The 14,465-nt window shown below is 41.8% G+C and overlaps 1 protein-coding gene across 1 annotated transcript in view; it reads right to left on the bottom strand.

The window, feature by feature from the left end:
- The window catches only part of CREBBP (CREB binding lysine acetyltransferase), a 157,104-nt gene that overhangs the window by 46,349 nt on the left and 96,290 nt on the right, over positions 1–14,465 (bottom strand). Inside the window, exons 6-15 of the mRNA XM_084882247.1 lie at positions 13,545–13,784; positions 11,986–12,088; positions 11,529–11,675; positions 10,091–10,208; positions 9,210–9,381; positions 8,524–8,568; positions 6,117–6,241; positions 5,296–5,484; positions 3,245–3,646; positions 1,002–1,181 (exon numbers count right to left, since the gene is read on the bottom strand). Coding sequence (XP_084738373.1) covers positions 1,002–1,181; positions 3,245–3,646; positions 5,296–5,484; positions 6,117–6,241; positions 8,524–8,568; positions 9,210–9,381; positions 10,091–10,208; positions 11,529–11,675; positions 11,986–12,088; positions 13,545–13,784 — 1,721 coding nt within the window. The remainder of the gene's footprint in view (positions 1–1,001; positions 1,182–3,244; positions 3,647–5,295; positions 5,485–6,116; positions 6,242–8,523; positions 8,569–9,209; positions 9,382–10,090; positions 10,209–11,528; positions 11,676–11,985; positions 12,089–13,544; positions 13,785–14,465) is intronic.

Here is a 14,465-nt window from a genome sequence, read left to right as displayed (position 1 = left end):
CCAAAAGGGAGGGGGTAGAAGAATGGAGAGGGGAAGAATACACAGATATCTTTAGTTATTTATTTAAAATATTTTTATGGATTTCAGAGAGGAAGAGAGAGGGAGAGATAGAAACATCAATGATGTGAGAGAATCATTGATTGGCTTCCTCCTGCATACCCCCAACTGGGGATTGAGCCCACAACCCAGGCATATGCCCTTGACCGGAATAAAACATGAGAGGGATCCTTCTGTCCACAGATTGTTTTATCTGCTGAGCCAAACCAGCTAGGGCTCTTTAAAGGGAAATCTTTAAAAGATTATTTTTACAATTTCTGTATGGAAAACACTGGTTTTCAAAATCAGTGTTTTCCTAAGCTTTGCATTTTTTTGTTAGTTCATATAATTTAATCTTTTTCTTTATTGATTAAGATATTACATATATGTCCTTATACTCCCAATGTCCTCCCCCAAACCCAAGCTTTGCATTTAAAAAATAAAGTAAAATATAAGCTATTGCTCTTCATTTCTGGCAAAAAAAAAAAAAAAAAAAAAAAAGAGGAACAAGCAAAAAAACAAGACAAAAAACCCCATATCTATAACTTAAAATAAAACCAATCTGTTTTTGATTATGGGTTTGAAGAGCCAGTAGATTAAAGAAGATTTTAAAACAAAGGCAAGTCCCAGGCCAGTTGCTCAGTGGTTAAAGCATTGGCCAATGGACTGAAGGGTCACGGTGCGATTCTGGTCAAGGGCACATAAGGCTTGATCACAGCTTTGGTGCGGCATGCTGCAAGCAACTAATCAACATGTCTCTCTCGTAGATGTTTCTCTTTGTCTCTCTCCCCCTCCTTTTTACTCTCTCTCTAAAAAAAAAGAACCACCTTCTCAATGGGAAAAATAGCCTCAAATGAGGATTAACAAAACAAACAAACAAACAAACAAACAAAAGGCACACCAAAAAAAAAAAAAAACACACACACCAAAAGCAGGTACATCCATGATGGATCCCTGGCACCTACCGCAGATGCAGGCTCCCCCTTGGATTCACTGGCATCTGGCTCGGTGTCCTCGGTCTTGACCTCAGGCTTCATTTCCAGCATTGGTATTTCTGGTCCTGGCTGCTGGGAGTTGGTTTCAGCACTGGCCACTGATGATGGAGTGGGTACCCTGTTCTCAATGCTGGCTGCTGCCTGGGAAAGCTGTAGAAAAAACAAAATCATTTATCTCTGTTAATAAAACAATATATATGATTGTAAACTCTGCTGCTGGTCACCTAATATAGAGTTTTGTGTTAACATTCTCAATACTAACCTAATAAGCATCCCTATTTGAGAGAATTGAAGAACAAAAGTTCAAATAGGAGTTCTAGAGGAAGACAACATCAGGCAGAAACACAACTGATTTCTTGCTAAATATACAGAGATGGAAGAATAGAACTTTCTACATGTGGATATGAAATTATTTTCTACAATTTTTCTACCTAAGCCATAGAAAGAACTCCCTATTTTAAAATTAATTCCTCACTAGATCATTAACGTTTATGATTGAAAGTGGAATTATAAATACACAAGTGACCCGGTGCACAGATTTGTGCACAATTAAAGAAAATTAACTAGAAGGTAGCTGGCAGGATGGGACTGGGCGAGGCAGGCCACACCCTGGAGCCAACCTCCTGCAGTCCCTCCATGGCGTCTGCGGAGTGAGTGGGGTCCCTCTGGCAGGTGGGGTCCCTCAGCCTGGCCTGTGGGGATCGGGCCAAAACCAGCTCTCTGACATCCCCAAGGGGCCTTGGAGTGTGAGAGGTACTCTGCAAAGCTGCTGTTGTACATACGAGGTGTGGAGTGCAAATACAAGGGTGCAGTAAACCAGATTCGGGGCTGCCAGTGCCCCAGAAACAACATAACCCACGGTAAAAGGTGGAATCACACGGCCCTGTGAGGAATTGGGCTCCCTCCTTTCTAGCTTCAGAGTGTTACCCGAGAACCAACACTGCCAAGTCACTGTGTTGAGCATCTGCACCCTGGTGGTCAATGTGCATCATAGCGACTGGTCTTACAATAGGAGGGACACTTAGCATATTAGCCTTTTACATAAGTATATATGTAGAAGGAAGAATAAAGTACCTATATGAAATAAGAATATATAATTAGCTTGTAATTGCAGGAACAGTGTTGGGATTAGTGGCTGAGAAATAAGCAAACATTAAGAGAAGGAACCACTAAAGGAATTATAAATTTTCAAAGCCTTATCCAAGGTAGTTTAAAGTAAACAAACAAAAGATAATATAAAATTAGAAAGGCTTTAGAGAAATACAAATAGTAATGTTATCTTGGGATTGTTGTTCAGATTAATTTTGACATTAATAAATACCTTCAGACCCCAAGAAGAAAGTTAATGTATCTCAGGGGAAGAGGGGTTTCTAAGTTAGACTGATAAGAAAATGGATATTAGATTGATTTTAGTGATAACTGGGGAGGGAAGGTGGAGGCAACAAGAGGGTAGCCGTAGGTCCCTGTGTCAGTGGAGCAACCCAGCCTAGGAGAGGTACCCAGACTGTGTACCTCCAGCAGGTCCACGAAGGACTGGGCAGATTTGAGCCACAGGAAGTACTAACTTGGATTTACCAAGTTGTCATAAAAAAGAAAAGGCTTGCAGTCTGAAAGCAAGGCTGATGGGCAAGGTCAAAGCATATACAATCAAGAACATGACCACATCCTTAAGTGTTAGGAGAAAAACTACCAAAACTCAGAAGACATAAATCTAGGACAGATAATGGGAAACAGACTTCTCTTATAAACAGAGGTAGTTTAATAATTCTATAGAGGACTTGTGTATTATTTCTTTAGAACTGCTGATTTTTGCAAACTCATTTAAGTAGGAATGATAATAAGTCATGTCCTGCCAAACATGGCCTTTCAGTTACTTTTCGGGGTGGCACCAAGATTCTATAGCAACTTCATAGCAGAATTAAAAAAAATATATTACTTACTGATTTGAGAGAAAAAGAGAGAGAGGAGTGGAGAGGGAGAGGGAAAGAGAGAGGAAGAGGGAGAGGGAGAGAGAGAAACATTGATTTTTTGTTCCACTTATTCATGGATTCATTGGTTGTTTTTTTTATATATGTTCTTACTGGAGATTGAACCCACAAACTTGGCATATAGGAACGACACTTTAACCAACTGAGCCAGGGTCATCATGACAGAATTATTTATGGGAAAGTTCTCATTAAGAGTCTCAGAACAAAGATGACAGAGAGGCTCACCGGCGTGCCAGGAGGCTGGGTATGCACAGGCGTTGGCTGCTGCTGTGATGACTGAGGGGTGGTCACAGATGGGGGCTGAACTGGGGTCTGAGGCTGCGGGGTCACCTGCGCTGCTGTCTGGACTGTAGGAGTGCTCTGGGCTTGACTAGCACTAGGCACTGATCCAGGAGTTGGGGTAGGAGTCTGCCCGGAAGACGACACAGGAGTCGATGGCTGAGTGGGAGCTGCTGGCTGGGGAGGAGTCATCACAGGTGCTGTTGGATGCTGTAGAGATGGCATGCCAGCGGCTGTGGAAGCAGGAGGTGGCGTCTGGTGCAATGGTGATTGTGTCACTGGTGGACAAGGCAGCTGGGACCCAAGCATGTTCAGAGGGTTAGGAAGAGCAGCACCAGGCACCTGTCCCTAGCAGAGGAAACAGAATATGTTAAAATTATGTCACTTATTTGGAAATGTGGCAACAAAAATTTATCTAGTGGTACACTTATAATTTGTACTTTTCAATAAAGTTAATGCTATTATGTTTCTTATACTTTGATTTATATGACTATCAAAATTTCTGGTTTAAACAAATATGTCCACTCAGCTTACTAGCTTCATGCTCCATAATATATACATACAACTAAGACCAACAGAAAAGATATTTATCTTAAAGTTTCAGTGCAGTGATCTCAGCTGAGGACATGCTTCAAAGTATCTGTAGACCTTTGAAAAAGTGATTCCAAATCACTGGTCTAGAACAAGGGCTACAAATTACTGCCTGTGGCCAAACCCAGTTAGCTGCCTATGTCTATAATAAAGTTTTATTAAAACATAGCACGCCCATTCATTTGGGTAGGAATGAACATGTCTGTGATTTCCCCCCAAAATGGTGGAGGTTAATAGTTAAGACAAAGAGTCTATCTATGTATGGCCCACAAAGTAAAAAATATTTACAGGACATATTTGCTTACCCCTGTTCTAGAGCAATGACATATTATGGAAATTAAAAATTAATGAATAGGCACTTAGAGAATAAATTTAGAATAGTCAATTACTTTTATTCAATATTACTTCATGTTAAAAAATGAAAACACAAACTTCATATTTTAGAGGAAGGTTTGGCCTATTTAAAATGCATGTACATATTCATACAGCAACACTACTATACTATTGTATAACAATAAGAGGGTTTTAAAAAGGCAGTAAAATGAAGAGAAACACTTTGATTGGTTGCCTCCTGTACACGCCCTAGTGAGGGCCCAGGCCAGGGAAGGAGCCAGCAACCCAGGCATGCTTCTGAATAAAACAAAAAACACAGAATAAATGCCCTGGCACAGTGGCACAGTGGCCGAGCAAAGACTTATGAACTAGGAGGTCACTATTTGATTCCTGATCAGGGCACATGCCTGGGTTGCAGGCTTGATCCCCAGGTGGGTTGTGCAGGAGGCAGCCGATCAATGATTCTCTCTCATCACTAATGTTTCTAGTTCTCTCTCCCTCTCACCTTACTCCCTGAAATCAATAAAAAGATAAATATATATATTTTTAAAAGGCAGTAAAATGAATGGAAAATAGTTCTCTTCAACTTTAGACTGAATAAGTAAAACACACTGAATAAAAGGATAACTACGCAACTGATCCAGTGAGCCTGACTTTAGCTGGACAGTTCAGGGACAGGAAACAAGATACACAAAACAAAAATCATTAGCAGTGAACTCATGGGACCCTTCCTTACTCATTTTTTAAAATTCAGTGTCTCTCAGGATTTGTATATGAAACTTAGAATTTAAAAAACACAAGTAAAAAACAAGAAAAAAAAAATCAAAATGCAAAAGCACACAAATCAAAAAACCATAAACCACTCTAGTTCTACATGAAGTTCACTCCAAAATGCTGAGAGTCATTCCAAACAAGGTAAAAATGACAGGAAAAAATAAGGAAAATATTAGGAGATGCTAAAGATAAAAATAAAATGTGTAGTCTAGAATTCTAATTTCCGTGAAAAAAGACATGCTCAGGTCAGTAGGAAGCTGGGGCTGTATCAATGTAGGAGGCCCAAAGGCAAACGGTACCTGTGACACGCCTGTCTGGGCCGCTGGCTGCCCCATGCCTACATTGTTCACACTCATTGCCCCACTGGATGAAGGGAATTGGTTCTGAGGCAGGAACTGGTTCTGTGTGGGCGCTTGGGCCATCATGTTGTTGGCATGCGCACCCATCATGTTTGGAGGCTGAGGCATTCGGGAAGGAGAAATGGCCATCTAAAAAACAACAAACATCATTGAGAATTCAGAGGACAAAAGCCAAAGTATTCAAGATAAAAGAGAAGAGACAGAAATCTTCAAATCCTCCCTCCCTCTTGGGAAAAGAAAGACCACTCACTAAGACCTTATAGCTCTGAGGCACTTTGCCAGCTTTCTCATGCAAAGTATCTAATGAGTGGGTTTCAGATTGTCCTCTGGATAGAAATCAATAGCATGCTATCATTTAAAGTTCAAGGTATGTTTTTCTATGAAGCATTCGGAAACCAGCTGCAGGAGAGTAAGCTCTAGGAGTCAACAGACACTGATAAGTTCCTTTTGGTCACAAATCTGAGGCTGCCTATTCCATCTACAGAACTCCATCTTCTCAAAGAGTCAAAAGTCCCTATGAAATTGGCATTCAAATAAAATAAATAATGGTCAAATAATTTTTCTACAGTAATGAGATGGGGGGCGGGGAGAGGGTAGGAAGATGGAGGGAGGGAGGGGGAAAGATGAAAGAAATAAAGCATAACCAAAATCTAAAGGAACAGGTACCATAGGATTCTAGACAATCTACAATTTCACTGCTTAGAGAATTTTCCTTATTTGGGCAAGGCCTTCTCAGCACAGTTAAGGCAAGCAGGACTTACCCCTGGAACGGAGCCCATGCTGTTCATTGGGACAGAGTGGTTCATGGGGGATGCTGCGCGCGGTCCCATGGGAGCTTGTGGCAACTGTACATTCCCCAAAGACATTGGATTAAATGAATTCATCCCTGTAAAGTATCCACAATAATTCATTAAGAAAAGAATCCTCAGGGAAACAGAATTACAACTTGCCCAATAAACTCTAAGCAAAATAAGATGGAACACATACACAACACATACAACTGAAAGGAAATCACCCAGTTAATCAGATGATTAAGTAACAGAATTTCCATATCCAGGAAAAATGGCATCAATGCTGGTAAGGTGGTATGGTGGAGATGGGAGTGGGGGCAGGGCAAAATGAGGAGAAGAGGGCAGCAAATCAGGTAAACTGAAGCTGAGGAAGCACTGATCAGCATGGCAGGACCCTGATCAACAAGCATCAAAGTGATAAGAGACGAGGCTACACCGGGAAGATGTTCCCACCAACTATGGAAGAGGTGATCGCTAAGGCCAGGGCGCCAATCTGAGCCACTCTCTCACTAACGCGTGCTGGAGCATCTAGCTTCCGTCTTCTCTCCTGCAGGAAGCCCATTCTCATCCCTTCCACCTCACCCCCACCCCGGCCTCCTAATTCTTCAGCTGGGTTTATATTTATTGTTAGAATCTGGGATAAGACTCATAATATGGTTTTAATTTTGCAAGCAAGTTAATGTTTAGAAAGCATCCAAGAGTGGCAAGTTCTTAGCCTTTTATCTACAGATAAGAAAAATCTCATGTTCACAGGACCTTTGCTGTCCCGGGGTTTTGCCCATTGTGGCAGAAATGTCACACCATGGAAGACACCTCACTAGCTGCTAAGTATCTCCAGAGCACGGCCTCTCCTTCTTTGTAATTTCCTAAAATCCTCTGTAGACTCTGTCCTTTATATTATCAGTTTATCTATCATGTCTACCAGTTTATCTACCAGTATGCAGTAAGATTACAGCAAACTTTAAAAATGACCTTTTCTCCCCTCCTAAACCACTAACAGCAGAACCACGCCTTGCTTTAGAATCTTTGGGTAATGTCACTACTTTATTGCACAACCTGCAAAAACACCTTACGGTTCAAGTCTAAATTAGACAAAAACTATAAAAGGTTTGAAATGCCCCCGGTCCCCAAACTCCCAAACTAAAATTGCTTCAACCAAGCAAAACCCACAGAATTTCAACCTAAAAAAGAACCTTTAAAAATTGTCGAGAGACCAGCTGCCAGCACCCCAGCCTGATGTAGACTCTCTGAGCGTCAACCCTGCTGGCAAGGCTTGAACACCTGCATTCACAGGGCCCAGAGCAGCCATTGCACTTTCTCCACCTCAGCCTCGTGCTGCTCGCTGCACCAGGACTGGCCTGATGCTCTCCTTTCCTGCATTCAGAAATGTTTCCTTCCCCCACCGACAATGTTCTGTAAGACTCTTCCTAAAAGTAATGCCCTCTCTTGAATCTAAATACAACTGATATTCATACTGCCAGTGGAAATGCTCAACAACAATAAGGAATTAAGGAAAAAGAAGCGCTATCCTATATAATAAAGAGGCAATGTGCAAATTAACCCTCACGTCCTCACAAGAAGGCTGCCTACAACCAGGTCAGCAGGAGCGTTAGTGAGGGATGACCAAACGACTGGGCAGCAGGCTGCATTGGGCAACCAGGCTGGCAGGGGTAGGGGTGGGGGGTGTTTAGTGATAGCTGACCAAACGACTGAACAAGCAGGCTGTGTGGGGCAACCAGGCCGGCAGGAGGGTTAGTGAGGGACAGGGGGGTTAGTGAGGGATGACCAAGTGCCTGAACAGCAGGCTGCGTGGGGCAACCACGCTGGCAGGGGGGCTGTAAGGGTCAACCAGGCTGGCAGGAGGGGGCAGTTAGGGGTGACCAGGTCAGCAGAGGGGGGCAGTTGGGGGCAATCAGGCTAGCGGGGAGGAGGGAGGGGACAGTAAGAGGCGACCAGGCCAGGATGGGGGGGCAGTTAAGGGCAACCAGGCTAGCGGGAGGGGGGTGCAGTTGGGGGCGACCAGGTAGGCAGGGGGATAGTTAGGGGTGATCAGGCCGGCAGAGGGGGCGGGGGTGGTGGAGGAGAGGGAGCAGTTAGGGGTGACAAGGCAGGTAGTGAGCAATTAGGAGCCAGCGGTACAGGATTTTGAGAGGAATGTCTGACTGCCAGTTTAGGCCTGATGGCAATCGGACATCCCCTGAGGGGTCCTGGATTGTAAAGTTTGCAGGCTGGGCTGAGGGGGGGACCCTCTCTCCCCCCGCACAAATTTCATGCACCGGGCCTCTAGTAAAGAAATAAAAGAAGAAAAAAAGAAACAATATACTTTATGGCTGTTGAATGGTAAACAGAAATATAATTCACAGCAATAGTTAAATACCTTGAGAAACCTGCATGCGATTCACTGGCAGGGGAATGGGCCCATCTATAATGACAGGGGGAGGGGAGGAAGGTTAGTTAAAATAATCCTTGATTGAGGAATAAGGAATTTATCTTCAAACTTAAAGAAAAACAACAACAGTCAACAGGTCCCAAAGCACTGCACATTGGAGCTCACAAATCCTTTAAAGCAGCGTTTTTCAACCGCTGTTCCGCGGCACATTAGTGTGCTGCGAGATGTTGCCTGGTGTGCCGTAGGTGCAGACAAGACAAGAATTTTATAATTTTTCACTATTTTGTTTACTTAATATTTCATAATAAAGTAATTATAAAATACTTTCTTTGTGTTTATTTGATTCCTATTCAAGAGAATTACTTTATATATAATCAATATAGGCACAGAGTTAAATTTTTTAACATTTTCTAATGGTGGTGTGCCTCGTGATTTTTTTCATGAAACAAGTGTGCCTTTGCCCAAAAAAGGTTGAAAAACACTGCTTTAAAGGACTTCCTCGTGAGAGACTCAACGTCTAAACATAGGCCAATGCATAGGTCATAACAACTATCAGTCTCCAAAATGTGGGTTTCCTGAGAACATAATTCTATATACATAGAAACACACCCCAAACACAGAAGGAAAAACAAGCAAACAGACTAAGGACTGACAGAAGGAAATGAGGTCCTTACTTGGAGGTCTCACAGGCTGTGACTGTGGTATCCCAGGGGGCTGTGCCCCAGGGGCTGGTAAGGCTGGCTGGTTACCCAAGATGCCTTGTTTGTGTAAACGCGACCTCCGTTTTTCTTCTAGTTCTTTTTGTATCTTGTAGATTTTCTCTGCTAGTAAGTGATAGTATTCATCCTAAAGAGCAATAACATTAGGCAGTCAAAACTATAGAAAATGATCTGGTTTGTATGTTCTAAAAAACTAATGAACTTGATTAAGTACAATGGCAAAGGTAAGTGTTCAACACTTCTAGCTAATAAACCAAAGGCCCAAATTCTTGTTGAACTAGTTACATTACAGGATTTAATAGACAGTAGGTATTAAATGAACATTACATTTCATTCCACAGTTGAACCTCTTCTTACATATTCACTGGTGCTGGCAATAACATAGTATAAGCATAACAAACAAAGCCCACATGGATGTGGACGTGAGACCCATGGATAAAATGCTATTTTGTATACTTAATTACCTGTAATGCTGATACTATAGTAAACAAAGAGAGCTGTGAAGGGACCTAATTTTTTTTTTCCCCCCCAGAAGATGGGAGAGGGAGAGAAACACCAATGATAAGAGAGAATCACTGATCGACCTGCCACCTACAGGCCCCACATTGGGTATGTGCCCTGGCAGGGACCTTCTGGTTCATAGGTTGATGCTCAATCACTGACCCACGCCAGGCGGATGGGACCTAATTTCTTATCTGCTAAGTATCTCTGGCCAGGCCCCTCAAGGTGATGGGTCTACCCAACTAACATATCTCTACTTGCAGACAAATCAGCCAGACAGATGCAGTTATATCTACCACAGGTATGTGCAGGCTGGAATAAGTATGGCAACCTACCCGGCTGTTGGCAGACTCATACATGTCCCCTTCCACTTTCTTAGCGTAGGCTACGAGGTTCTCCATGCGGCGATCCTTCAGGGCTGCAGGGTCAGGTGTTGGGAAGATGGCTTGGACTCTAGGAGGACAACATACTCTATCAACCCACTTTCAATACATCAGTATCTTGCCATTTTATATATGACATGGAAAGAGAAGCTTATCTACCTACAGGGGTTGTACATTGTTGAAAAAAATCCCAAATCTCTCTTGCCTAGAATATGAATACACAAATGAAGTCATTCTCTATAGACAATACTAACCTGTTGATTTATCTATAAGTCCAAAACAATATTTTGCTATTAGCAATAAATGCTAGGTCATCTCGAGAATAATACAATTTTTTAAAAAGTATTTTTATTGATTTTAGAGAATAAGGGAGAGGAAAAGATACAAAAATCAATGATGAGAGAGGATCACTGGTTGGCTGTCCCCTAACACACTCCATATTGGAGACCAAGCCCACAACCCAGGCATATGCCCTGACCAAGAATTGAACTATAACCTCCTGGTTCATGGGTTGACACTCAACCACTGAGCCATATCGGCTGGGCAGGAATAACATGATTTTGAATTCCTACTTTTAAATTATTTATTATAGCCCTGATCAGTTTGGTTCAGTGGATAGAGCGTCGGCCTGTGGACTGAAGGGTCCCAGGTTAAATTCTGGTCAGGGCATGTACCTTGGTTGTGGGCACATCCCCAGTAGGGGGTGTGCAGACCACTAATCAATGTTTTTCCCTCATTGATGTTCCTAACTCTCTATTCCTCTCCCTTCCTCTCTGTAAAAAAATCAATAAAAAAATTAAAAAAATATATATATTACAAAAATTTTTTGTTAAAATAATGCAGAAAACTTCGAGAGAACCATTGGTTAACTTCACCTTCAATTTAATTTAACTAGCTTGCGAAAGTTAACTATTAACTTCCTGCATGTTCACTGACTATATATATGGTAGTACTATCATGCCATCTGTTTTCACTATTCCCCCAATTCTCAAGGGTCTCCAGAAACATAGTCTTGAGCCATAAAATAAGACAAAGCTTCTGAGCTAATCCCAGCTCCCTCATGTATCCCAGAGCTCAGAGGACATATTTGGCTGCACTGGGAGTGTTGTCCTCTGTGGCATGGCTCACAGTTCATGCTCCTCTATAGGGTAGAGCTATGAATGCTCTGGTGTCCCTCACTGGGGATGGAGGGTCTGGGATTCTCTGGCCTGCCAGCAGTGTCCGTGGTTCCCTAAAAAAGGATGTTGAGTCCCTTCAGCAACTAGGGTACTATCACCTGGAACCACTTAGGAATTAAATCAGATACTGATGGAAGTGCAAAACTGTCACAATGCTATCAACCACAAAATGTTTGTGTCACATGTGAATAATGGGTGAGGTGGAAACGTACAGTTTATGCACTAGATGGCTCCGCAGGTCCTGGGTGACATGCTCATGCCAGCTTTTCCGAACACCAGTGCTGGAAGTAGGTGCTGCTGTTGGTATAGTGCTGAGGGTTCCAATGTTTCCAGAGTTTGAACCATCATTCATCAGTGGGCTATGGGAAGAATGAGAACTTCATCCATCTATTATGGTGACTCAAATGTGCTTCATTTAAATAAGGCCTTCAGCCATATGAGACTTAAAAAAGTTTGTTAGGAGAGCCAAGTGATGAATGTTCAACAAAACTGAAACCATGTTTTATCTATTATCTGCTCTGCGTTTATAATTAAAAGAAAAATAGCATGCTTCCACCAAAACTCTTTTCTCTGTCTCACATTTAGAAAGAATCATGGCGTTCTGTGTGATTCCCAGCCCATTTTCATGTGTGACTATCACATAGGAGCCGATTGAAACGTGGGTCTTACTTTGTGGCCCCAAGGGAAGTTGGAAGAGCTGATTCTGAAATCAAGTTTGGTGGCTGCTGATCTGTTGTTATTCCTCCTGCTGGAATGTTCATTGGGTTATTTCCTTTAAAAGCAGAAAAGAAATCAACTTCTAAATTATAATATACACTTAAGAGTTCAAGTCACTACATGAATAAGCAATTCTTAATGAGTTACAATAAATACTATGGCAGAAAACTCTGGAAGTTATATTTTCAATAATGGTGATTGACTTGTAATACAAGTTCAGTTGCAGACTCCTTCCCACTGTATTATGTAATTAAAATAAGACAGTTTTATGGAGGCTGGATGGTAAAATAAGTATACTATAAGGCTGTAGAAAAATTAGAAATGATCCATTTCAGCTTTAGATTTTGATCCTGGCTTTATTAATATCATGTCCTAAACAACTAAACTGACTTGTCACTTATATGTGTCATCTATTTTTTTGTATATCAGAAATTAAAATCATAGATACTAAGTGTAGCTGAAAAGCATAAAAGGTCAATTCGTCTACAGTATTCATTTTATAGGATAAAAAAAGTTAACAGTCTTATCCCAAATTAAATCATCAATAGGAATGAAGTTAAAATAGAATTCAGGTCTTAGAGGACTCCAAACCAATCTTCTGGTCAGTAGAAGTTAGATATACAATGGCTTTCAAAAAGCAACAAATGAGATGTTTTCAAAGAGCCATTTTTAAGGTAAAATATAAAGAGGTGGCAAAAATTTTGGAGATATGTAAACAAAAGACCAAACACTGGCAAATAATGGGATAAGATTACATTAGGCAATACTAATACACTGATACATGGAGAAGGCTGAGACAAGAGAGATTTTCTAAGACTCCTGTTAACCGAACCATGTTCCGGTTGGTCACTTCTAGCTGTGGGATAACCCATAGCCAAGACGTGCTAGAAATGGCAGACCATCTGTAAGTTATCCTATATAATAAAAACCTAACATGCAAATCTACTGAACTGTGGAATGACCAGTTGCTATGATGGGCACTGACCACCAGGGGGCAGACACTCAACACAGGAGCTGCCTCCAGCCCACAGGCCCCAGGCCAGCCAAGGTGGGTGCCAAAGGGGTGCGGGGGTGGGGCAGGGAATCTCCCGACTGGTCACCCCACAGATTGGCCCTGATTGCCCACCAGGCCTAGTGCACTGGGCCTCTAGTCCATAAATAAATGTTGTACTGAGTCAATGCAAGTGGTACAACTATAATTCTAACTTGTGAGACTGCATTCTGAGCCATATGAAGTGCCCTTTATGAAAACTGTCCAGACAGAAGTGGCACAAGTAACAAAAATGTCAGGCAAATGCTACTCTTTTAACAAGCCTGTAACATATTCCGTGAATTGGAAATGTTTGCCTTTTCCTGGAAGTTTTTTTTCCTTCAATTTACAAGATACCATCACCATAATATATACATTTATTAATTTGAAGTTAAACTGAAAACAGCCTCTGGTTCCAGGAAGACTTGTCATTTCCATGCTGTATTAGGACAAAGAAGTTTTCAAGAGTTCCTTCACTTACCCAAGTTGAGAGTCCTCATCTGCTGGTGAGTTTGAGGCTGTGCTGGTTGCTGGCCAGAAACCTGAGGCTGCAGCTGCGTCTGGGGCTGGTTTAGGTAGGGAAGTCCAAGAGCAGCATATGCTCGTTGCATGGAGCTGGGGTCTATAGGATTTGGGTTACTTAAAGAAGTAGCATTCTGCTGGCCTGTACCAACAGAACCAATTGTGTTCTGAATTCCACTAGCTGGAGACCCCAGGATGGCTAGAACAACAAACAAACAAACAAACAAGGTAAGCAATACAGAGAAGCCCATAAATTATTTTAAAACTACTGAGAAACAAGTAAAAATTTATCAGACTATATGTCATGAAGTATTAGAACAAATCTACCAAGAAAGGAGGTGTCAGAGAGAAGGATCCTATTCTATTCTTCTATTCTGCATGCCAGTAGCTGAGGAGCACAAAGCTGAAGAAAATCCAAACTTCTCTCTTAGAAAATAACAGACCATAATATCAGAGATCACTTAATAAAAATTAATATGTATCAAAGTCTCAGAATAAGTCAGTTCTAGGGGAGTGGCAAACATGATAACAGAAAATGTTTTGATTTTTTTTTTGGGGGGGGGGTTTCTAATAGGTAGCCCCCTCCTGCTGCCACTCCCCCTGGGCAGCAGGGTCCTTCACTGCCCACCTGTACAAGTCAGAAGGATTAATAGGAGAAGCAGTGATGCTCAATCACTTATTAATAAATCTATAATGTGATCTTCTCAATAACAATATCATAATTCCTTGAAACTTACGTGTACAATGACTGCATTAACACCACACCTTTCTTTCCTACGAGTTTCTATGCAGGAGGGCACCATGCTGAGCTCTCTGATTATGTAAAGCTAATCAAGAAAGAATAAACTTGACTGACTGACTGATCTAGTTGAAATTAATA

Source organism: Pipistrellus hanaki, assembly GCF_964339955.1.
Source record: "Pipistrellus hanaki genome assembly, chromosome: 4".
Taxonomy (NCBI): domain Eukaryota; kingdom Metazoa; phylum Chordata; class Mammalia; order Chiroptera; family Vespertilionidae; genus Pipistrellus; species Pipistrellus hanaki.
This window is presented reverse-complemented; position numbering and strand designations above follow the sequence as displayed.